Here is a 25,399-nt window from a genome sequence, read left to right on the forward strand (position 1 = left end):
TCGCCGACATTGTGCGTTCCTGCTCCACTCAACACAAGCTGACTACCTCATACCATCCTCAAACCAATGGCCTGACAGAGCGGTTAAACCGTACTTTTACTGATGTGGTGTCCAAGCACATTTCCAAGGGACCACCACGACTGGGACATTGCCATTCCTTACGTCACATTTGGGTATAATTCCTCCCGGCACGACCACCGGCGGATTTTCTCCATTTTATCTACTGTACGGTCGTGAAGCGACCTAGCCCCTTGATACGGCTCTTCTTCCTGCTGCGATCTCAGCAAGTGAGTATGCGCGCGAAGCCATCGCCCTCGCAGACTATGTATGCCAGCCTGCCCATGCTCGACTGACGGCCTCGCAAACCACTCAGCAGCGTCAGTACAACGCCCACCACCGTCACGTACAGTTTTCGCCTGGTGCGCGCGTGCTCCTGTGGTCGACCTCTCGTCTTGTCGGACGTTTTAGAAAAGCTCCTTTCGCGACACACAGGGCCCTCCCGCGTGCTGCGCTAGGCAACACCTGTGACGTACGAAATTACTCCTCTGAGTTCAACCTCGTCCTCTACTCTGGCATCTAGTGATGTCATGCACGTCAGTAGGCTCAAGGCCTACTACACTGCTTCCGAGTCCGGCCTTTAGTCGCGCCGGGACGGCGGTTTTGCCGCCGGGGGTAGTGCTACGGTATAGTATTTGCAATCACGAAGAGGTGAGCCGTGAGAAGACGACGACGACGATTGGAGGCTAGCGCGGGCTGTTGGCTCTGCCTCTCGATAGAGGCAACAGTGCGGCGTATTCCCTTGTAAATATTCTCGTGTATGGCATTTTGAAATTTTTGCAGATCGCTGGGATGGCGGGGGGACTCTGGCCCCTCCGGAAACTCTGGAGTGGGCTTGGGTCCCGTAGCTCCCCCTGCCCCCTCCCCATTTACTCGGCGCCTATGATTTGAGGTCTTCTTTGACGTTCGGAAAAATTATGTAGCCCCTATTGAGCAACACAAAGCTGTATCGGGAGGTAATTAAGACTAAGCATGTAGGCGCAATGCAAAAAAATCTGAATATCTTCAACGGACGGCAAATAGTGTTAACTTGGATCAGTGAATAGTGAGGTGAGGCAAAGCTGCAATCGGCATCAGCTTCTGGGAATAAGAAAAGTCAGCTGGAGCTTCACACTGAGCGACCCATCAATATGTGAGGAGTTTTTTTTCGAAATGGGTCAAATCCACGTAAACAAAAGTTGAGAAAAAAGCAAAAATTTGTTACCGGACCTAAATGCAACGCTAGCAAAGCTATTACATGATACGCTTCACATGTCGGCTAGGGCAAGTTTACGACCACGAGTAATGAAAAATTATGCGGCAGATATGCCCAATATTAGAGTGAGAACTCTGGATTTGGCTCGTATTGAATTGAAACACTGGATTTTAGGCGGTATTGTTATGAAAACCTTATTAAAATTGGCTTTCCAGAATGGCATCATGTAATAATGACAGAAAAGCTATAATAACATTGGCAGCAGGGCTTTGCTGTGCTTCAAGAACAATAGAACTATACTTGAAGGGCAGGTGCGTCTTCTTGGCAGCATAAGCAGCTCTCTTCTAATTCTTCCGCAGGATCATTTCCTTGGGCGCGCCTGAAGACACTAACGAAGTACGCAAGCTCTTCATTGTCTTGCCAGGAATTTCCGAAATGCTTCACAAGAAGGCTGGTCACATCTCTGACTTTCATTTCGTTGACGTGGTGTGCGTACAGTGCACATCTTATGGGTGCTTGTGCAAGGGACCTTCCCCTTTTTAGCACTGACACGAAATTTGACACAGAAACTTTATAGTGAGGCTCTGCTCTAATTTGAGGACTCCTACCAGCTGCATTTCTTTGAATGTAGAAGACCTTCGTTTCGGTTATCTTGAACGGCAAGCTGGATGTAGACTTCATCACCGCCGTGCAGTAGGCCTTCCAGTCGTACGCATGCCAATGTTTTGCAAGCTCTAACACAGTGCCGTGATTTGAAAAAATCCTTTGGTAGCTTTGTGGATTCAGGATTTCTTCGTGTCGTCTAACATCTTTTTCAATTCTGCCAAATGCCCTGTCTGGGGGTAAAAAACTGTGTCCTGTGACAGGAAACACAAGGGAAACTACTGAGACACCTGCTGGAGCCTCATTCTGGAGCCACCAAAGAAGCATGCAAAGCACAGTACTGTTCTTGTTTTGTCCAGCACAGCCATCGGTTACTAACCGCACCTCTCTAATTCCTTCGAAGTTAGCGCTTCGAAGTGTATTATATACCGCACTGGCTACTTGGTTGCTTCCTTTGGAGCTTTCATCTTCGCTCCATGTGTAGGAGTGGATGGCCTCTTTGGGCATTGATCCATCTGCCTGGTTTTCCACCACGCAGAGGTGGTACTGATAGAGCTGGCGGCTGTAGTAGGCTTCCTGGTCCGGAACTTTGGGGAGCACTTGATTTTGTTGGCAATCAAATGAGAATGTTTTCAAGTCTTCCCTCTTCTCACGCAGCAGGGAATAAAAAGCCTTATACTTCAACTTGTGTACACGTTGCTCTGTTATGACACGCTGCTTCTGTGAAACATCTCCACAAGTTTTCATCTCATACGCATTTTTCAGGCACACAGAGCAAACGTCTGTCCTCGGTGTTCTGAACGAAAGATTGAACGTCGCTCGAAAAATGTGGTGAAAGAAGCCATACTTCACCCTCACATCTTCGGGTGCTTGTTGGTTATAAATCTGCCACAGGTTTCGGATGCTCTTCAGCTCACTTGGAAGGTATAACTTTTTTGTCTTCTTCCGGTTGTAGTGAGACTCTCTTGCCCGAAGTCGCTTAATGAAACCCACAACAGCTGATCGCTTTCGACCGTAGCGCTTGATCTTCTGGTCACCTCCACGACTGTCGGCTTTCACTTCACCTTTTTCATGCTTGTGCTTTATATAGCGAGTAACTGTGCTGTGACTAATATCAAGCACTGCGCAAAACATATCGCGACAAACACGAATCTCTTGGCCATTTTCTATCCGTACCTTGTAAACAACAGCAAGGCTCCGACGAGGTTCCGCTTCTTTTCCTCTCCTACGTTTTACGGCTGTTGGCGTGCAGTACATCAAAACGAACGCCTTTTGTTCCACGCTACACAGTTCGTAAAACTTCTCCTTGAAACGTTTAGTGGATGCTTCTGTCACAAGCGCACACCTGAGAGTCTTTTTCGCGTGTTTACATTTTGGCAACGGCGCATTCTTGCTTTTACGGTGGTGATGCGGCTTTTTTTCACTTCGCCGTCGCCGTCTAGGGATAGATCTTTCGCCGATCTCTTCATTGCCATCCGAATCCATGAACAACGATATCAGAAAAGCGAAGAACTCGCGAAAACACGAACGAAACAGTCTGAGCTGTCAGGCGGGAACCAACTCCTTGGCGGGAACTGACAAGGAGGCAGCGATGGCTAAATGACGTCATGCCAAAAGCGCTCTCCTATTGGGCAAATGGATTTGACTCATTTTGATCCGTGCAACAGCTGGATCTGGCTCAATTTCGATACGAAATACGATCTGCGAACACGTTCGCCTGGCGTTATTTGACCCATTTCGTTGCAACGGTTTTTCTATGAGAAAGTTGCCTAGTTTTTCTTGTCATTACCGTTTTATCTGACCCAGTTTCGGTTTGTGGATTTGGCTCATTTCGAAAAAAAACTCCTCATGTTTTATGGATACTGATAGTTTTTTGAAGTGATAGAAGTTGTGGGGAGCACACGCGCCCATCTTCCCCCGCGCCGTCGCGTCGAGAGCCGGCATAGACAGGGGAGAGGCGCACTATGCCCTCTCCCGACTCGCGGGCAGGCAGCTGACGGGCGAGGAGGACATTCCCCTCGCCCAGCTAAAAAGGTACAAAACAGCGCGACCGGGGGAGACCCTCTCTCTCTGAGGCCGGACCCATAACCTGCCGGACTGGAGTACCTGCCGCTACCCGTGAGTGACCACGTTGCCTGACTATCCCGGGCAACAAGGCCAGCCTATTTATTACTATTACGGAGAGGACGTCCCTCTGCGAGTGTTCGCTATTGCTAATAGCAATAAACGTTGTTACCGTTGACACCGCTGGTTGCCTTATTCGTCCGAACCCGGCGTAGCCGCGATTCCCGCGCTACGGGTTGGGAGTACCACGAAGCGACTGCGTGGGGCTAGATCCGGAGCTCGCCTTCAGCCCTAGCCGCACGCAGATTGGAACCCCTACAAAGTGAAGTACATTTGACAGGTTTTTATACGAGGGCGATTCAGAAAGCAACGCTCCAGACCCACTCATTTCATACAGTATGTTAAATTTTTCAAGCATGGCCAATTTTATGCAGAAAGCTGTCGTGAATTTGGCTGAATTAGGTCGCTACGGATGTGTAGTTAGCCGAAGTGTACGTCCTTTAAGAAGGAAACTACATAATATATTCGTTGATAAGTTCAGGATTACCATGTACACTCAATGAATTGGTGGCATTTTTTCCTAAATACACCAGCAGAACCACGAAGAAAGGCTCCCAGTGCAATCAACCTTGCTGTGATGCAACATGTGTCGTAGTATGGCATTGCCATAGTGAACAACAAAGCGGTCCCTATGCCCGGACCTAACTGTGGTCAACACTGAATACAAAATGCATGGTCGTCTTTGGCCTAGATGTCGTTGAGCCATAAAACATTATCAATTATTATGCTGTAACCACTGCACCTCCAATAGTGAGGTTAGGCAAAGCTCCAATCGGCATCAGCTTCTGGGAATAAGGAAAGTCACTCGGAGCTTCACGCTGAGCCACCCATCAATATGCTACAGGTGGCTCTCATGGCGATGCGCACTTCGCGGGGTCGCCTGCTGTAATCACGTAAAGTGAATGAATGATTTAGCAGCAAGGCGTGTAAAAACAGTCCTGAAACAAGAAAGATAATGTTGTAATTACTCTCTTGATGGCGTGAATTGATCTAATTTTCTCGCAGATGACGTACGCTGAGACATTATTTGTCTCTTGCGATGTAATTCGAGAAAATCTCATATGCCCTTAAGAACGTGTTCAAATTAACAAAAGCACGCTGTACTCTAGCGCTGTTTTATGGATACTGATAGTTTTTTGAAGTGATAAAGTGAAGTACATTTCACAGGTTGTTATACGAGGGCGATTCAGAAAGCAACGCCTCCAGCCCCACTACATTTGAAATATTATTGGAAACATTTTGAACTGTTTATCGTTAATGAACTGATGTTTATACTGTCGAATGTCATTTGCCTCACCTTCCTATATCGTCCCGTTCCAGAGTAATTGAGCAAATCATGGCATCCAGTGGCGACGTCCGGTGGAAACTGCGGCCTGTAAATGAATATGACTGCGGAAGGTTGTGTGTTATCAACATTCATCGCTGTCTTACTGCAGTTTCCAGGGACGCCTGCGTTGACGTCAGCCCTGTGCGGAGAGGTTCAAGGACTGTGAAATTTCAAAATCGAGCCGCATCAAATCTTGCGGTCAGCACCGAAGTGGACGGCCCGCAATTGGATCTAAAGAGGATCATCATCAGGTGGACGAGCTGATTTAGAGCAATCGCAGGATCACGCAACAGGAGACCCCAACAACACTCGCGATTTCCTTTGGTTCAGTGGGCCACATCACTAAGGTCCTGCTGGGTCACAAGATTTGCCCTCGTTGAGCACGCTTTCCGGACTCGTTTATGGTGGTGGTTAGTTGCCCTGGTACCTAACAAGTGCAAATGTTGTAACGCAGTAAGTTCTTGATCATGTGGTTCACGTAACTAATGGAAGTGGCGAGTGTTGTTGAGATCTCGCGTTGCATGACGCTCCAATTGCCCCCAATCAACTCGTCCAGCTAATGTTGATGTCCTTCATCAGGGGCAGCTGCGGGCCGTCCAGTTCGGTCCTGATCCTGGAGATTCGATGCAGCTGGATTTGTCTTTCATATTCTTTGCCCACCTACGCACAGTGCTGACAGTCAACACCGGCATCCCCATAAACTGTGGTCACGCCGCGATGAATGTTGATGGGCACACAACCTTCTGCAGAAATTTCTGTACAGCCCGCTGTTTCAACCGGACGTCACCACTGGATGCCATGGCTCACTCGATTACTCTGGAAGCAGAAGAAACAGTAGGGTGTGAGGCAAGTGTCATGCTATAGCTTAAGCATCAGCGCATTCACAATGAACAGTTGAAAATATTCGCTGTTTTATTAGCGAGGTAGGGGCCATGGATGCGTTATTTCTGTGTCGCCCTCGTGAAATTGAAAAGTGCTCTGTGTTGCGGAGTTTGTTAGCAGAGGGCATCGAGAGCGAGCAATGCAGTGCGCTCCCTCATTTAAACATGCTGATATTTTGCACAGTTCATTGTCATAGGTGACTGTATTATGAAATAATTCTGATGTGATGACAGCGATCTCTGATATAAGTAGAATGGTGTAAAAAGCCCAACAAAGGTAAATATGTCCCACTCCAAAATTATATATGCGAGAATCGCCACTCATATATGTTTTAATTCGTCTCCGTCTCCTTTTTCTTTTCCCTTTTTTTGACGTTTGCACCGATCATAGCCGCGGCCACGGTAGTGCCCACGGGTAAGTACCTTAGTCGAGTGTCCACTTGCAAATTTCTCTACATATATTGATTGGAAGGTGCTTGAGCGCAATGTCACAAAGTTTTATAACTAAGTAGTTAAGACAAATTATTACTTTCCCCTCTGTAGCACTGTTGTAGGATAGTTTTCAGCTGTTGGTGCAGCTGGTAATGGTTGCACACTCTTTTTCGAGTATCCTAAACCAGCACAGGTTGATTTACATTCCTTCATTTTAATGAAACTTTCTGCCTTGTTTCAAACTTCAAGTTTATTCAGAAGAGTTACAGTACATTTAGCTAACCGGCCGCAATTTGTTGTTATCGACAGTTCCACGTGCCTATCTCAATACCAGTTTCATCGGGCTCCCCTCAAGGGAGCGTTCGCCCACCGATAAAATGTTGTATTGTGTTCACTGAAATCAATGTTATCATTGATCACTTATTTTGGTACAGTCTTCCATCTCTTGACAAAATCTTGACAAGGTGTAGCTGTAACCAAAATAAATTTTGGGGTTTACATGCCAAAACCACGATCGGGTTATGTGGCACAAAAATTATAACCTGAGCCTAGATTCGAGCTCGCATATGTGTAAGATTTTTGACTCGGCGTTTCGCAAACTTTGCACGACTAAAGCATAAACTAAGGCATGCTCCAGCAAAACTAAACTTTTAGCCTATTCGTCCAGACATAAGTCGGAAACACGCGTGCATTATTGGGACGCTTGCACAAAAACGAACGTCGATGCACTATAGGTGACACGGCTTTGCACTCTGTCACCTTATCCAAATATCGGCAAGCTTGCCCTCCCACACCTCTAATGACAGAACACGTATGCCAACACTTCAGACAGATCGTGAATTTTACGAAGTAAGCTTTCTTATTTAAAACAACCACCTTTCTCTTAACGACCTACCTTACGTAGCCGGCGGCTTCCTGGCACGCTTGAAACGCGGACGATATTCCCCCACCCCGTGTCCTTTAATGTTATTCAATAAAGTGAACGTAGAGACAGTCCCACACCCGCCATGGTTGCTCAGTGGCTATGGTGTTGGGCTGCTGAGCACGAGGTCGCGGGATCGTCTCCCGGCCACGGCGGCCGCATTTCGATGGGGGCGAAATGCGAAAACACCCGTGTACTTAGATTTAGGTGCACGTTAAAGAACCCCAGGTGGTCGAAATTTCCGCGATCCTCCACTACGGCGTGCCTCATAATCAGAAAGTGGTTTTGGCACGTTAAACCCCATAATAAAAATAAAAAGACAGTCCCACTTTTCCGGAATTTCCTTCTCACACTTCACGGCGCGTGCCTTAATCTTCTCTCCGTTCGCCCTCTCATAGACAGCGTTTGATCCCAGTGATCGGACTGCGCAGCACACAGAGCAATTAAGGGGCTGCGCACCGCGATCAAACGCAACTATCATAGTGACCGTGCAGTTCGAAGGAAAAAAGAAAAGAAAGAGGACAGCGCGCGAGTGCAACCACGTGACTCTGATCCACGGACAGGGAGACGCGAATAAGGTCAGGACCGACTCGCCTGCCATAGTTATTATAAGCTATACTGACTCTAGATGACATTCTCGGCGAAGATAATTGGTACCCGTGCAGACACCGCACAAAGCCTCCCCACACTCGCGGTATAGCGGCAAGCTAACCGAAACTTAGCCAGACCGGATGTGGGACAGGTCGTCTCTTATCTCAGCTTTGGGGTATGTCTCTTCGTGGGCGGGGCGTGGCAGATAAGGGCGTGGGGCGAGTCAGATAAGCAACTAGCCCAATCACGGTGTTTTTCTTCATCGAGGGCGCTGCTTTTTGATGTAGGTGGATGTGCAGTCACGTGGTATTTCTGATATATCGCGGGGCTTATTTATCAGTCGGGGAAAATTAGTAGGCAATTAGTACGTAACTCAAAATGCCGCAGTTAGGTGTCCCTTGGTTGTGCCTACATATATCTCATTGACACATTAACAATTAGTATAGTACGTCTTTAATTACAATTATAAAATTAAATCTTAATAATGAAAAACGTTACTGGCAGCTACCGCACTGTACCGGAAACAATATGCACTAGCTTTTCTTTGAGTAACGCAATTTGTTTTAAAATGTGGGCGCATGACACCCTGTATATATTAATGGATGGAAACAATTTTATTTTGAATCCGGCAAATTTGACGACCCGAGCTCAGGTCTCCTATGAGGGGACTTCGAGGCCTTGCCTCGTCGCCGTCTCTCGGGCTTGCTGGACAGCCCACTCTTGTGTCTTCAGGTTGGAGCTGCGCAGAGCGGGGGCCATAATTGCATTGACATAATTGACATAATTTGCAATGAGCAGTCAGGTTTTGCGCGGGGAAAATGTGCTGCAATCGCACCGGACTGGGGAATGTTTGTGTTTGCTATTGTCGCCAGATTTCTGCCTGGCGACGTTTCAACATAGGGTGAGGTGGAGGCAGCAACCGCCTGGCTAGCTGGTAGTGCTTGGTGATGTCCTTGTACCTGACCAGGTGTTCTCGCGTGTATTGAACCAGGAGTTCCGAACTCGAAGAGGCGGTCTCCGATTCTGTGCGGCGGGTCAGTTCTCGCGCAGAGTGGTGTGCTACCTCGTTCAAGTTAGGGGGGCCCTCATCGGTGGGGATGGCGACGTGCGCGGGAAGCCACGTGATCGCGGTGTTATCGAAGCGCTGTCGACCAGTTTTCCTTAGAATCTGGAGAGCTTCGGAGCAAATGCGCCCCCACGCGTAGTTGCGAACTGCGGATTGTGAGTCGCTAAAAACTACCTCGCAGAGAGGGTCGGTAAGCGCAAACGCAATCGCTACCTCTTTCGCTGTTTCGGGGTATTCCGTTGCGACAGTACACGCGTGCGTAAGCGGGAAGCTAACGTCCACGACTACCGCGTGAGTCGGTGTTCTCGTGTGTATTCTGCGGCGTCTACAAAGCTCGTAGTCCTCTTTCCACACAATGGGCGCAGCAGTGCCTTAGCACGGGCCTGGCGTCGGCCCCGGTTAAATTCGGGGTGCATGTTTCGAGGGATAGGGGCGACAATCAGCGTGTCGCTGAGGTCGGGTGGAATGACCGGTTTCTGACCATGTTGGACGTGGTAGTTGAAGCCGAGTTTCTGCAGGATGTGCCGGCCCGTGGCTGTCAGAGACATGCGTTCAAGTTGACAGGTTCTTTGCGCATCCACGATTTCCTCAAGCGTATTGTATACGCCCAGCTGTAGCAGACCAGCAGTTCTTGTGGACTCCGGTAGGCCAAGGGCGAAGCAAATGTGGAAGGCAGCCACATAAGTAATGTGACTGATTGTGAAAGAGCGTAGGAGGCGCATGACACTGTCCTCCTTCATGCCTGTGTGCTTGCTTGTAATGCGTTTGATCAGGCGGGTAGCCGCTGTAACCTTGCATTCGATTTTGCGAATAGCTTCTATGTTTGACCCGTTGGCTGTTATATGCATGCCTAGGATGCGTATCTTCGGGACTCGGGGAATGCAGGAGCCGTCTGGCGTATAGAGGATTATGTCGTCACATTGGCGCGATTCGGCTGTAGGCTTGGGCCTGCGGCGCGGGCGGTAGACGAGCAGCTCCGATTTGAGTGGAGATAGTCGACCTGTGTCTTGGAGGTAGGTTTCGACTGCAGAGACCGCTGCTTGTAAGGTGCATTCTATCTCACCGTCACTGCCCTTGTTGACCCACAGGGTGATGTCATCTTCATACAAGGCGTGATGGAGGCCATCGATCTCGTCGAGTTAGGCCGGGATGCCCAGCATCACTTGGTTGAAAAGGAGCGGGGATATGACCGACCCTTGAGGAGTGCCGGTGCTTCGTAGTTCGTCGGATGTCATGCTGCCGACTGCGACGGTGACTGTGGGGCGCGACGGGAAGTCTCTGACGTAGTTGTAGCTTCGCTCACCCAAGTTGAGCTTGTTTATGCGGCTCAGGATTGCTGCATGTGCTACATTGTCAAATGCCTTTTCCAGATCTAGGCCGAAGTTGGCCCGGTTGCCACTAGTTGGGTCATCGATAATCTGGTGGTAGAGCTGGAGCATGACGTCCCGAGTGGAGAGGTGTGAGCGGAAGCCCACCATAGTGGGTGGGTAGGCTCAAGTGACCTCGAGGTGGTGGTTCATGCGGAAGAGGAGCGCGTGCTCTATCACCTTGCCAATGCAGGATATGAGGGAAATGGGCCGCAAGTGATCGAGGCTGGACGGTTTGCCTGGGTCCGGTATCAGGACTGCCTTAGAGCGTTTCCACGCCCCTGGGATGCGACCTGCTCGCCAGAATTTGTTGATGTATGCCGTAAGAGCGGTTATCGAGACATCATCGAGGTTTCGTAGTGTCTTGTTCGTAACCTTGTCGGGACTGTGCTGATTTGCCATTAAGGTCGTGGAGAGCTGCGCGGATCTCTGACTCGTGAAATTCTTCATCGAGTATCACATTTGTCTCTCCAGTGTAATCTCCGGTTTGAACATTGGGCCGTTGAGGGAAGTACTTGGCTAGCAGGCGTGTCACTAGCTGGTGATCTCTCGTGGTAGCCTGTTCCTTGTGCAAAAGGCGTAGCAGGTTTGCTCGCTGAGCAGACTTGCTCTGCGTTTCCCCCAAAAGGTGGCGAAGGAGACGCCACGTGCTGCCATTGTGGAGCTTCCCATTGACTGCGTTGCAGATGTCATACCACTGTTGGCGGCTTAAGGTCCGGCAGTGCTCTTCCAGCTGGCGATTGATATGTGCGATGTTCTTACGAAGCTTTCGGTTGTGCCTTTGCTTCTTCCATCTTGTGTGTAGTGACGTTTTGGCTTCTTCACAGAGGTGGGCTAGTCAGCTGTCGATCTTGTCAACCTGGACTTCGGGTGTGGCCGTCTGCGTCGCCTTGTTCATGTAGTCGTTGAGCGTCTCCATCCATGCCTCGATGTCATCGATGTTCTCCTCACCTCTCTGTTCAACTCGCTGCTTTAGGAATTTGCCCCAGTCCATCCATTTGAATAGCTCTGGAAAAGGGGGTGCATCCGCCTGAGGAATTCGTGTTTCTATGATCATGTGGTCACTTCCGAGATCTTCAAAGGTATTGTACGACGTTGCTTGAGGGATGTTACGGACCGCCGTCAGGTCTGGTGTCGTGTCCCGTGCCGTAGAGGTGCTCGTGCGGGTCGGCGCCGTGGGATCGGTAATAAGAGTTAATTCGGCATCATGCAGGTCCTGCCACAGGCGTTGACCTTTGGCGGTAGTGTAGCCATAGCCCCAGGCGTCGTTTGGGGCGTTAAAATCTTCCCCCACCAGAAACGGGTTTTGCGCCCGCCAAGGCAAGTGCCCCTCGGAACAGAGACAGGAAACGAGCCCGTGAGTGAGCCGGGTTACTATATAGGTTGAGGAGAAATACACTGCGGTTGCGTGTTCTATTGGGAAGGAGCCCTAAAAGCATGTTTTCCGCATGTGTGTCGCTTACGCTGTGTTCTCGCACTACTATCCCTTTCCGAATTAAAATTGCAAGTCCGCGATAACCGGGAATCGGCGAGGCATGCGCAGTGTAACGTGGAAGCTTGGGTACGGTACCTACTGTTTCTTATATCATTATGACGTCGGGTTTGGATTGCGCGTGTCGAACGTATTGTTGCAGCAGTGGTTGCTTCTTAGTGAAGCCCCGACAGTTCCACTGCCACACCACGAGCTCGTTAGTCGGGCTGGCCATCGTGGTGCTGTACTTGTGCTTTACTTGAGATAGGACTAGGGTGAATCACTGTAAGGCCCATGGTGGGCATGATTTCCATGCCTAGGCGAAGGCCTATGTGAGTCTCGATTTTGTCTATATGGCTTTCAACCCTGTCCGTTCGAACAGTGCGGTTATTGACCGCAACGCCGAGGTTGCGGATTCCGGTTTGAATTTCTTCTTGTTCTTTCGGCCAGTTATTTATCGTGACATCGCCAATCACTTACGGCTGATTCGAGGTTCTCGAGCTGTTGAGACTCGGAAGTGGCCGCCGCGCGTTTCTTTGTGGGCGGCGCCGCACTGTCGTTACCGTTCGTGACGGGAGTCGGGACTAAAGCAGGTTTAGGTATAGATGTCTGCGCCATCGACTGTTTAATCTCTCGAATTTCTTGGGTTAATTGTAGCACGACCGTGCGTAACTGTGCGTTTTCGCGCTGCACTGCTTTTAATGCCACATCCCTAGGGTCCCTCTTATTACGGGGTTTTGAGGCAGTAGCTCCCTGAGCCTTGCGTCTCAGCGAGCCCTTAACCGTATCTGCCCAGCTCACCTTGTCAGGTAGGTCCGAATCTTGCTTGCCGGCTTGCTTCGGACGCCGAGAGCTCGAATGGACACGGCTCGGTCCTGGGGATTTGCTGCGCGCCCGGCTCCGAGACCTGCTCTGCCGGCGGGATGGAGGCCCCGCAGCCGAGCGAGACCGGGCCCGGCCTCGAGAGCGGTAGCGGGGGGCAGGTGGGATTGCGAAGCAATATTGAGCGACATATAATTCACGTGCATTTCGCACGCTGTTAATAAAGAATGCCGAAGGGGTCACCGAAGTCTGCAGGCTTTCTTCAAGGTGAATAAAGCACGGAAAACAATTCGAAGCGATGTCAACATTCAGCAACACATTCACTGGGCTTATGCTATCTGTACCTTTAGAAATAACTCTTAAATGGCTAGCTCATTCTCTTTCAGCAATATAGGCATTGTCCTGTGTGTATACTTAATAAATATATTGTAAATGTAGAGGGTGGTTAGCCGCCGTTAGTACCTTCTAATGCGCGTGTCCTCCTATGGTCCATATTTGCAAAAGTAAAGTGAAAGCATAAACTAAAATCCGTGCATGTCCGCGCCAACGATGATGCAATAAGCGAATAACCACAATAAAATTCCAAGTCAAATGTCTAGGCAAGTCAAAAGAAGCCTCAAATGGCATGGGTGATAAAATTCTGGTAATATTGCTACGGAAAAGTATTTGCAATGACGAAGAGGCGAGCAGTGAGAAGACGACGACGACGATTGGAGGCTAGCGCGGGCTGTTGCCTCTTGGCCAAGTGCGGCGTATTCCCTTGTAAATATACTTGTATATGGCTTTTCGTCTGCGTCTTCCTACATAACATATCTGGCGGTGGTGGACGTTCCCTGTACCTCATCACGGAGCTTCGCAGTGGACGGTACGTCGAGCCTTCCTTCATGGCTCCCGGCGGTGGCAACTCGACTGAGCCGCCTGCGACACCTGCTGCCACTTGGACGACCTACATCACTCTCCCCGCTCCCCGTGATCCTGGCGTATTCTTGGGCAAAGATGGGGAAGACGGCGAGGACCGGGTCAGCCTGTACGAACACGTCAGCCGTAATAACCGGTGGGACCCTACTATCATGCTCGCCAACGTAGTCTTTTACCTCGGTGGAACACCTCGAGTTTGGTTTCGGACGCACGAGGATAAGCTCTCCAGATGGGATTCGCTTAAGCAAAAGCTCACGAGAGTTGTTCGGACACACATATGGTCACCAACTTGCCGCGCGGAAAGCGTTGTCTAGCCGTGTGCAGATGTCAACGGAGCCCTGCGAAACGTACATTCAGGACGTCTTGGCTCTGTGCCGCAAAGTTGACGCACATATGACTGAGTTCGACAAGGTTTCCCACATCCTCAAAGGCATTGCGATGACGCCTTCAACTTGCTCGTTTTCAACAACGTGGCGACGGTGGATGCAGTTATAAAAGATTACCGCCGCCTGGAACTTGCTAAAAGCTGATGTATCGATCAGCAGTTCGCCCGTCTGCCCAACACCCCAGCGACATCTTCCTGTGCCGACGCTCCTCGTCCCAGCAACACTGGCGATGTTACCAGGATCGTCCAATGTGAGATCGAGGCCGCCCATCCGGCTGCCTTCGATTCCAGCTCCTCCAACGCACCTCCACTCACGGTTTCCCTAATCCAGGCAGTTGTCCGCCAGCAATTCGCAAACATGGGTCTTCACACTATATACTCGGCCCATCGTCCTGATACCCACCCGGCGTCTTCGACTCCGCCCCGTCCCGCATCTTATTACCCACCATGTTTCCGCGAACCATCTCAATGGCACACTGCTGACAATCCCATTTGTTTTCACTGCCGTCGAATCGGGCTCATTTCTCGGCACTGTCGTAGTCGCTGGAGTTCCCCGACCCGCTCTACTTATACTGCCTACTCTCGCCACTCAGGTGGCCCTTTTCGTCCCTATGCCGCACGCTCCCACTATGCTGCACTGACTCTCCTGCGCAGAACCGCCCCTATTCTCGTTCGCCTTCGTCCCAACGACGAGAATCTTCCTCTCCCAAGCCCCGTTGCTCCTTTTCGCCGACTCTCTTCGGACGCCGCTCCCTACCGGAAAACTAGATGCAGCGCCTCGAGGTGACGCTGCATTGCTCCCTACGCCGCCAAATGCTCTACTGACGGTGCCCACTCATCTGAACCTTCTTGACGTGGAAGTCGACGGTGTTTCTGTAACTGCTCTTATAGACACTGGCGTGCATTTGTCGGTAATGAGCGCTGACCTTCGTAATAGCCCCAAGAAAATAATCACGCCACGACGCCTGTTGTTCATGTCGGCGATGTCGGAACAGCACCCGTAATTGGTATGTGTGCCGTACGTGTCTCCTTCGCTGATTGCTCCGCTGTCGTGCTATTCAGTCATCGCCCATTGTCCCCACGACATCATCCCCGGCTTAAACTTCCGAGAGGAAGTTTAAGCCGAGGATGATGAACAATCGGCTCTTATCGATTGTTCCGCCAGTACTCACCGCCTTGAACTGCTTGTTCTGGATCCTACTGAACCACACCCCAGTCGCCTCAGTTCCGTCGACTTCGTTCGCTTGCCACTTTCGGCGCTCACTTACGTTGCCTTAGTGTCATCCCCACCAGTCCCCGACGGTCACTACATCGCGGCTACTATACAAGACGTCCTATTTACACACGGGATCACAGTACCTCATACAGTTTTATCTAGTACGGGGAATCGCGTCTGCCTGCCTGTGGTCAATTTTGGCTTGACGGCACAAGTGCTGCCACGCGGGATGTCCCTGGCCCAGCTTTGCTCATTCGAGGATCACTCAGTAGCATCTATTGCAGAAGACAATTCAGCCGATCCTCCTCTACCATCGCAGTCAGCAACTTGTACCGTCGCCGGCTTACAGAAAATGACTTTGCCCGACATGCCGTCCGAGCACGCTCGTGAGCTCTACCGCGTTCTGTTATCCTACCACGATATTTTTGACTGTAACGATCGTCCTTTGACCGAAACCACAGCTGTCAAACATCGCATTGATACCGGCGACGCCCCTCCTATTCATCGCCGCCCGTATCGAGTGTCACCAGCTGAGCGTCAAGTTATTCACGCAGAAGTTCGCAAAATGCTTGCCAAGAACATTATTGAACCGTCATGTAGTTGCATGGGCGTCACCTGTTGTACTGGTGAAAAACGATGGCTCATGCCGCTTTTGCGTGAATTATCGGCACCTTAACAGGGTTACCAAAAAGGACGTGGATCGCTTATCTCGGATTGATGACGCCCTTGACTGCTTCCACGGTGCTCGCTACTTCTCTGTTGACCTTGGCTCCGGCTACTGGCAGATTGCCGTGGACGATCTCGACCGCGAGAAGACTGCTTTTGTAAGCCCCGACGGTCTTTATCAATTCAAAGTGATGCCGTTCGGTCTTGTAAAGCTCGTGCCACTTTTGAACACATGATTGACTCCCTTCTTCACGGTTTCAAATGGTCCACATGCCTGTGCTACTTGGACGCCGTTATAGTATTCTCCCCAAAGTTCGCTAGGCACGTCGAGCGCCTCTCAGCAGTCCTGGACGTTTTTCGTCGAGCCGGTCTGCAACTCAATGCGTCGAAGTGCCAATTCAGCTTCGCCAGATTACCGTCCTTAGGCATTTCGTTGACGCGAACGGAGTGCAACCGGACCAGCCAAGATCCATGCTGTTACGCACATACCTGTTCCTAAGTGTGTCAAGGATGTGCGCAGCTTCATGGGCCGTTTGCATTGACCTCTGCATTCTTGCACCTAATAGATCTTCTCACAACTCTTCCCGTTCTGGCTCATTTGGAGCTTTCGGCGCTCACCGAAGTCCGTACTGATTCCAGCGGTCGCGGAATTGGCGCAGTACTGGCACAACGCCAGCGCGGCAACGACCGTGTTATCGCTTACGCCAGCAGGCTCCTCTCACCCTCGGAGCGCTCACAGAGCGTGAGTGTCTGGCCCTAGCTTGGGTGGTTGCGAAGTTCCGCCCATACTTATATGGCCAACCCATTTTCCGTTGTCACAGACCATCATGCGCTTTGCTGGTTATGCTCACTGAAAGATCCAACAGGAAGTCTCGGTCGGTGGGCCTTACGCCTGCAAGAATATTCGTATACTGTCATCTACAAATCTGGCCGACTACACAAGGACGCTGACTACCTGCCTCGCTACCCGGGAGGCGTGCCTGACAACGCCGACAGCAGTACCGCCATGGGCATTTTCTGTGTCTGCCTTCGCTAAAATCACCGATGAGCAGTACCGAGACTTATCGCTGCGAATGCTCATCAAGCGCCTGCGCTCTATACCTACCGACGCATCCGTTCGACAATATGTCCTCCAGGGCGGCATTCTGCATCGAAGGAACTTTGTCTGATGGATCTGATTTTCTTGTCATGCCAAAACATCTACGACAGACTGTGCTCTTTGAGATGCATGATGCACCCACTGCAGGACATCTTGTGGTAACCCGCACATACGACCGCGTCCGCCGCCGCTTCTATTGGCCTGGTCTCGCTCGCACCGTCCGACTCCATGTTGCTGCCTGTGATCACAGCCAGCGTCGGAAAACACCTCAGGTACTAATTGCCGGTCATCTCCAGCCGATCACAGTCCCTGCGGAACAGTTCTTTCCTTTTGGATTAGACCTCCTCGGTCCCTTTCCCACGTCATCCTCTGGGAACAAATGGGTAGCCGTCGCAACTGCTTACGCCACCCGATACGCTATCACGCGGGCGAAGCCTGCCAGTTGCGCCACTGACGTCGCGGACTTTCTCTTGCGTGAGATTATCTTACTTTATAGTGCCCCGCGACAGCTGCTTACTGAACGTGGTCGTAACTTCCTCTCGAAAGTTATCGCCGAAATTGTGCCCTTCTGCTCCACTCAACACAAGCTGACTACCTCATACCATCCTCAAACCAATGGCCTTACAGAGCGGTTATACCGTACTCTTACGGATATGCTGTCCAAATACGTTTCTAAGGACACCATGACTGGGACATTGCCCTTCATTACGTCACATTTGCGTATTCTTCCCAGCACGACACCGCCGGATTTTCTCCAAATTATCTACTGCACCGTCGCGAACTGACCTAGCCCCGTGACACGGCACTTCTTCCTGCCGCGTTCTCAACAAGCGAGTATGTGCGCGACGCCATCGCTCTCGCCGACCATGCACGCCAGCTTGCCCGTGCTCGACTAACGGCCTCGCAAACCATTCAGCTGCGTCCAGACAACGCCCGCCACCGTGACGTACAGTTTTCGCCTGGTGCCCTCGTGCTCCTGTGGTCGCCCTCTCGTCACGTCGCACTTCCAGAAAAGCTCCTTTCGCGATACACAGGGCCCTGCCCCGTGCTGCGCCAGGTGACGCCTGTGACGTACGAAATGCTCCTGTGAGTTCAACCTCGTCCTCTACTCTTGCCTCTAGTGATGTCGTGCACGTCAGTAGGCTCAAGGCCTACTACACTGCTTTCGAGTCCGCCATTTAGTCGCTCCGGGACGGCGCTTTTGCCGCCGAGGGTAGTGCTACGGAAGAGTATTTGCAATGGCGAACAGGCGAGCAGTGAGAAGCCGGTGACGACGATTGGAGGCTAGCGCAGGCTGCTGCCTCTTGGCGTTGTGCCAGTACTGCGCCAATTCCGTGACCGCTGGAATCAGTACAGACTTCGGTGGCGCCTTCCCACGTAACAATATTTTAGGAGTTTGTGTAGATCGCCGGTACGGCAGGGGAGACTCTGGCCCCTCCCGAAACACTGGAGAGGGATAATGATGCAATAATGATGCCAATAATGATGCAATAAGCTTTCACCAGCAATAAAATTTTAAGTGAGAAGGCTTAGAACCTCAAATGATGTGGGTGACAGCACACTACGATAAGGCGACTAGCATCGGCATTGCCCCGGCGGGGCAAGGGGGGGGGGGGGGGGGCTCTGCTCTCCTTCCCGGAAACTCCTGAAGGGGCTCAGGCACCAGAGCTCCCCATAGCCCCCCCCCCCCCGCCCCCCGCCCCTGTAGTTCCTACAGTATGTTCAATTTTTCAAGCATGGCCAGTTTTATTCTGACAGCTCTCGAGCATTTCGCTGAATTAGGTCGCTACGGATGTGTAGTTAGCCGAAGTGTACGTCATTTAAGACGAAAGCTACAGGATTTATTCGTTGATTCTTTCAGGATTACCATGTACACTCAATGAATTGGTGGCAGTTTTCCCTAAATACATCTGCAGAACCACGAACAGAGGCTCCCAGTGCAATCAACCTTGCGGTGACGCTGTGTGTGTCGTAGGATGGCATTGACATAGTGAACAACAAAGCGGTCCCTATGCCCGGACCTAACCGTGGTCAAAACTGAATACAAAATGCATGGCATTCCTTGGCCTTGATGTCGTTGTTCCATAAAACATTATCAATTATTATGCTGTAACGACTGAACATCCAATAGTGAGGTTAGGCAAAGATCCAATCGGCATCAGCTTCTGGGAATAAGGGAAGTCACTCGGAGCTTCACGCTGAGCCACCCATCAATATGCTACAGGTGGCTCTCATGACGAAGCGCACTTAGCGGGGCCGCCTGCTGTAATCACGTAAAGTGAAAGAATGATTTAGCAGCAAGGCGTGTAAAACAGTCCTGAAACAAAAAAGATAATATTGTAATAATCTCTTGATGGCCGTAATTGATAAAATTTTCTCGCAGATGACGTACGGTGAGACATTATTTCTCTCTTGCGACGTAATTCGAGAAAATATCGTAGGCCCTAAAGAACGTGTTTAAATTAACAAAAACACGCTGTACTCTAGCGCTGTTTTATGGATACTGATAGTTTTTTGAAGTGATCGAAGTGAAGTCCATTTAATAGGTTTTCATACGAGGGCGATTCAGAAAGCAACGCCTCCAGCCTCACTACATTTGCAATAATATAGGAAAAATTTTGAATTGTTTATCGTTAATGCACTGATGTTTATGCTATCGAATGTCCGTTGCCTCACCTTCCTATCTCTTCCCGTTCCAGAGTAATTGAGCAAATCACAGCATCCAGGGGCGATGTCCGGTAGAAACTGTGGGCTGTAATTGAATATGACAGCGGAAGGTTGTGTGTCTATCAGCATTCATCGCCGTCTTACTGCAGTTTGCAGGGGTGCCTGCGTTGACGTCAGCCGTGTGCGGAGAGGTTCAAGGACTGTGAAAGTTGAAAATCGAGCCGCATCAAATCATGCGGTCAGCACCGAAGTGGACGGCCCGCAATTGGCTCTAAAGAGGATCATCAACATCAGGTGGACGTGCTGATTTAGAGCAATCGCAGGATCACGCAACAGGAGACCCCGTTCTGTGGGCCACATCACTAAGGTCCTATTGGGTCACAAGAAGATTTGCGCTCGTTGGGTACGCTTTCTCGACTCGTTCATGTCGGTCGTTAGTTGCCCTGGTACCCAACGACTGCAAATGTTGTTGTAACGCAGTAAGTTCTTGATCATGTGGTTCACTTAACTAATGGAAGTGGTGAGTGTTGTTGCGATCTCGCGTTGCATGATGCTCCAGTTACCCCCAATCAACTCGTCCACCTAATGTTGATGGCCTTCATAAGAGGCAGCTGCGGGTCGTCCACTTCGGTCCTGATCCTGGAGAGTTGCTTCAGCTGGATTTTAGTCTTTCATATTCTTTGCCCACCTCCTCACAGTGCTGACAGTCAACACGGGCATCCCCATAAACTGTAGTCACGCGGCGATGAATGTTGATGGGCTCACAGCCTTCTGCAGTCAGAAATTCATTTGCAGCCCGCTGTTTCAACCGGACGTCACCACTGGATGCCATGGCTCTCTCGATTACTCTGGAACCGGAAGACGCAGTAGGGTAAGAGGCAAGTGTCATTCTATAGCTTAAGCATCAGCGCATTAATAATGAACAGTTGAAAATATTCGCCGTATTATTAGCAAGGTAGTGGGCTTGGATGCGTTATTTCTGTATCGCCCTCGTGAAATTGAAAAGAATGCTGTGTGTTGCGGAGTTTGTTAGCAGAGGGCATCGAGAGCATGCAATGCAGTGCGTTCCCTCATTCAAATATGCTAATATTTTCCACAGTTCGTAGTCATAGGTTATTGCATTATGAGATAATTCTGATGTGATGACTGCGATTTCTGATATAACTAGAATGGTGTAAAGAAGCCCAACATGTTTAATATGTCCCACTCCAAATAATATATGCGAGAATCGCAACTTATATGTTCTTTAATTCGTTTCCTTTTTCTTCGCCCTTTTTTTTACGTTTGCACCCATCATAGCCGCGGCCACTGCAGTGCCCACGGGTAAGTACCTTAGTCGAGTGTTCACTTGCAAATTTCTCTGCATATATTGATTGGAAGGTGCTTGAGCGCAACGTCAAAGTTTTATAAGTAGACAAATTATTACTTTCCCCTCTGTAGCACTGTTGTAGGATAGTTTTCAGACGTTCTGCAGCTAGTAACGGTTGCATACTCTTTTTCGAGTATCCTAGGTAAAGCAGGACAGGTTGATTTACATTCCTTTAATTTAATGAAGCTTTCTGTCTTGTTTCAAACTCGAAGCTTATTCAAAAGAGTTACAGCACATTTAACTAACCGCATGCAATTTGTTTTTATCGAAAGTTCTGCGTGTCTTACTCATTACCCGTTTCATGAGGCTCCCCCAATAGGAAATATAATCCATAACATAACTGCTTAATACAAGGACATGAAATTAAGCTTTGTTGGATACCAAGCCATCATGGAATTAGAGGCAACGAGAGAGCTGACGCGTGCGCCGCTCAAGCCTGCCATAAGGATGTCAGTACTGTAAATATACGGTATGCAGATTGCATGAAGTTAGTAAAAAACAAGCTTAAAGAGAAATGGCAGGGTACAGGGAATAGCGATGAAAATAACAAACTACATTTAGTAAAACCTATTCTAGGAGAATGGAGATCATGCAGACATCAGGAACGTTTTATAGAAGTAATTTTGTGCCGCCTGTGCATCGGACACACACACCTAACACATAACTTTCTACTGACAAACCCTTATGTGAGAAATGTGGAGATGAACTCACTGTAAATCATTTTATTCTCGTGCACACAGCTCGAACGGCTAAGGAAAAGATATTTTACTGTATTTTACAATGAACGCATTCCCTTCCATCCCAGTCTACATTTAGGAGATAAACCACTTGTAGGAACTTCATCTGTTTTTAGTTTTTCGAAAGACGCAGCGATCCTAAACGAAATATAATATATCACAGAACTACTAATTCTAAAAATTGTTACCCAGTTTTTTCACGCATCTTATGATGCACCTCAGCAATTTTCTCAGTCCTGAGAAGGCTGAGGTCTTCATTTGATTTGTTGGGCTCCTCAGAGTCCTTGTCCGGACAAGGACCTTCGCTGAGGATACCCAAATTTTGAAATATATTATACCATGTGTTTGGCGCATGATAGCCTGAGTTGCTTATGCGCCATAAAACCCAACACAATACAATTCATGGGAGCATTCGCCCACCGTTAAAATATTGTATTGTGTTGTATTGTGTTCACTGAAATCAATGTCACCGTTGATAGCTTATTTTTGGTACAGCCTTCCATCGCTTGAAAAAATGTTGATAAATCAGGTTGGCGAATTAAACGAATCAAGGTGTAGGAGTTAATTGTGGGGTTTCACATGCCAAAACCACGATCGGGTTATGAGGCACTAAAATTGTAACCTGAAACCTAGATTGGAACTCGCGTTTGGCAAAGCGTTTGGCAAACTTTGCACGGCTTAAGCATAAACGAAGGCATGCTCCAGCAAAGCTAATCTTTTAGCCTTTTCCTCCATCACCAAACATAAATAGTAACAAGCATGCGTTATTTGGGACCTTTGCACAAAACGAACATATGCGCACTATAGGTGACACTGCTTTGCGCTGTGCCACCTTATCCAAATATCGGCAAGCAGGCCACACAAATTCCCACACTTCAGACAGGCCGTAAATTTTACAAGGTAAGCTTCCTTCTCCTATTTGAAACAACCCCCTTTCCCTTAACCGCAAAGTATACCCAAGCCTTACAACCTACGCGATAAACGAGGCATCATCAGCACTCCATACATGGACTCCACACAGCTAGAACGGCATCAACAAGAAACAGAAAATGTGAATTATGCTCGACTCAGAAATTAAGAGATCCGACAAATACTCCTGAGATCTTTATTCGTTTCCCTTTTTTTTCTGTTTCTGTCGCTGTCTTCGCACACACCATAGCCGTCGCGGCCCGCGCGGAGGCGGGTAAGTACCCTGGCGCGAGTGGCCCACCTCCGAATTTGTTTTGTTCAGGAAGATAACGCTCTGCTCAAACTACAGCGCCGCCGATTTCAGTAAATGTAACACGCAGAAATGCTTTTTTGAGATGGCACCCGGGTAGATTTTAAGGAAATGTGGGACGGGAGATTTCTTTACTATTCTCAGATTTATGGAAACATGCAGTAAGGCCGATATGATCGGTATTTGCACCACTAAATGAAAAAATAGTGTTATTACATGTCTTCATATTTTATCAAACATTCATATGTTTAATTTTATGTATTCTAGTGACGGCTGGAAGCGTAATTTATATTTATGGCCATAAGGTTTTACAAAATTTTCTTATGTTCGAAAGATTGAAGACAAAAAAAAAAGATAAAAGCACGAAGCTTACAAAAGCGAACCTCGGCACCTAGAGCAGATGACAGCAGTTCTGGCAATAGCATCCATCACACCCTCCAGAGCAGGTAAATTAAGTATAATTTGTATCACGTGAATTTGTTACGATGTTTAAGGTTTTGCCACAGTGAATCACGTGTTGTGGTCTATTTGGGAGTCATGCATATTACACCAACTTCATCTGGTTTAAATGCAGTTGCGATATATCTCACTGCCGAAAGTCTGATAGCTTTCTGAAAATTTGTGACATTCAGCAATGTTTATAAAATAATTTACGGCCTAAGTCACAAAGTCGCTACTAACAGTCTCTAGATTTTAAATTTTCATTTAGCTGCACGAAACCTTATCAAATTTGGTGCAGTGGTTGCCTAGAAAAAGGATTGCTGCTTTCCCATGTACTTAGACGGGAGCCTTAGAGCTACAGCTTCCTCTTATACACGTATATGAGATGCACGCAATTTAAAGTGAGCTTTCCATAGTCATAACAATAGAGCTGCAGTGCGTGCACGTGGTCATACCCAGCCATTTCGGACATTACCCGTTCGGCATGCTGTGTACCTTCACGGCAGAGCACCAGGGTAACTGAAAAGGGCTCAGCGTTGAAGAAATACTTCACAATGTAGGCCAAGTTTCACTTCCTACTGACAACATATGCATTTAATGGCATTTCGTTGTTGCGCCAAGGCAATGTGTTGGTCAGGGATGAACAGTGAAGTCGTTCGACCGGAACGAGTCGTTTTGTACCCCTCTCCCTACGCAGTCTACATTGACTTAAAGAAGCGTCAAAATAAAACTCCAATGCGATTTATTACTGCTGGCGTCGGGACACTAATAGGAGTGCGATAATGCGGGTTCGTGCCACCAGCAGTATATACAGCAGCGTATATATGCTTGCATTTGCTTGAGCGTGCGTGCCTGCGTGCCTGCGTGCCTTCTTGGGCGCGTTTGTGTGTCGTGAGGAATTTTCTCCTTGTACCCATACTCGGTAAGAACTGGGATGTACACTTATTTAAACGCGTAGTGAAATCCACGAGACCGCAACGAACGTACTTAAGAGTATCAAAATTTGGAAGGCGCTTAAACTTCGGCTTAAAGAGAACGGTATAACCGTATAGTTTATCGGCCAACGCTGACTGCGAACGCTATGCTCGAAGGCGAGCGTTCTGCCAGAAACGTAGCCTCTTTAGTGGGCCGCGATTCGTCGGAGGCGGACGCCATCTGGAGGTATTCTAAGGAACCGACCGCGGGCTGCTTCATGGCTTCTGAGATTTGCGCGCGCAAATGTGGGAGTACATGACCGTTCTATGATTGGTTAAAAACACTGGAACAGGGCTTAGTGATTTTTTTTCAGTTTCGTCATAATAGAATTATTTTCTCGTATATTCAAGGTACAATCCAACGCTATCATGTGTGTAGGTAGTGTGCAAGTCACAATTTCCAAGTCTCCTACGTATCTTAGCTTTAGAAATTCAATTATATCAGTAAATTCATTGCACCACTAGGAGGGCCTCGGTATGTGTGGTTCGAAATTTTCTGCCAGAACAACTTCGAACGTCAGACGTGGGCCACTGACGTAAGCATCGGATATTCTGCGATGCGAAGGCCTTAACGCTCTTACATAAATAATTTGGTCTGTAAGCGAAACTGACACGAACAAAATGCGCCTGTGACGTCAATAGACATCTTTAACGTTAGCGTAATGACGCGGTTAAGGTGAGTAGCGATCATCATCATCAGCCTGGTTACGCCCACTGCAGGGCAAAGGCTTCTCCCATACTTCTCCAACTACCCTGGTCATATACTAATTATGGCCATTTTGTCCCTGCAAACTTCTTAATCTCATCCTCCCACCTAACATTAAGTCGCCCCGGCTACGGTTCTCTTCCC

At 48.9% G+C, this 25,399-nt stretch overlaps 1 protein-coding gene across 7 annotated transcripts in view; it reads left to right on the plus strand.

Annotated features, from left to right (window-relative positions):
* The window catches only part of LOC129384144 (uncharacterized), a 285,323-nt gene that overhangs the window by 155,064 nt on the left and 104,860 nt on the right, over window positions 1–25,399 (plus strand). For 4 of the 7 annotated variants that reach the window (XM_072284254.1, XM_072284258.1, XM_072284256.1 and 1 more), the window contains exons 12-13: window positions 6,579–6,602; window positions 21,109–21,132. The exons of 1 other annotated variant lie outside the window; for it this stretch is intronic. In XM_072284254.1, the coding sequence (XP_072140355.1) occupies window positions 6,579–6,602; window positions 21,109–21,132 (48 nt within the window). The remainder of the gene's footprint in view (window positions 1–6,578; window positions 6,603–21,108; window positions 21,133–25,399) is intronic. 2 more of the 7 variants (XM_072284255.1, XM_072284260.1) reach the window with 1 other exon arrangement.

The sequence above is a fragment of the Dermacentor andersoni genome, chromosome 9 (genome assembly GCF_023375885.2).
Source record: "Dermacentor andersoni chromosome 9, qqDerAnde1_hic_scaffold, whole genome shotgun sequence".
Lineage (NCBI taxonomy): Eukaryota > Metazoa > Arthropoda > Arachnida > Ixodida > Ixodidae > Dermacentor > Dermacentor andersoni.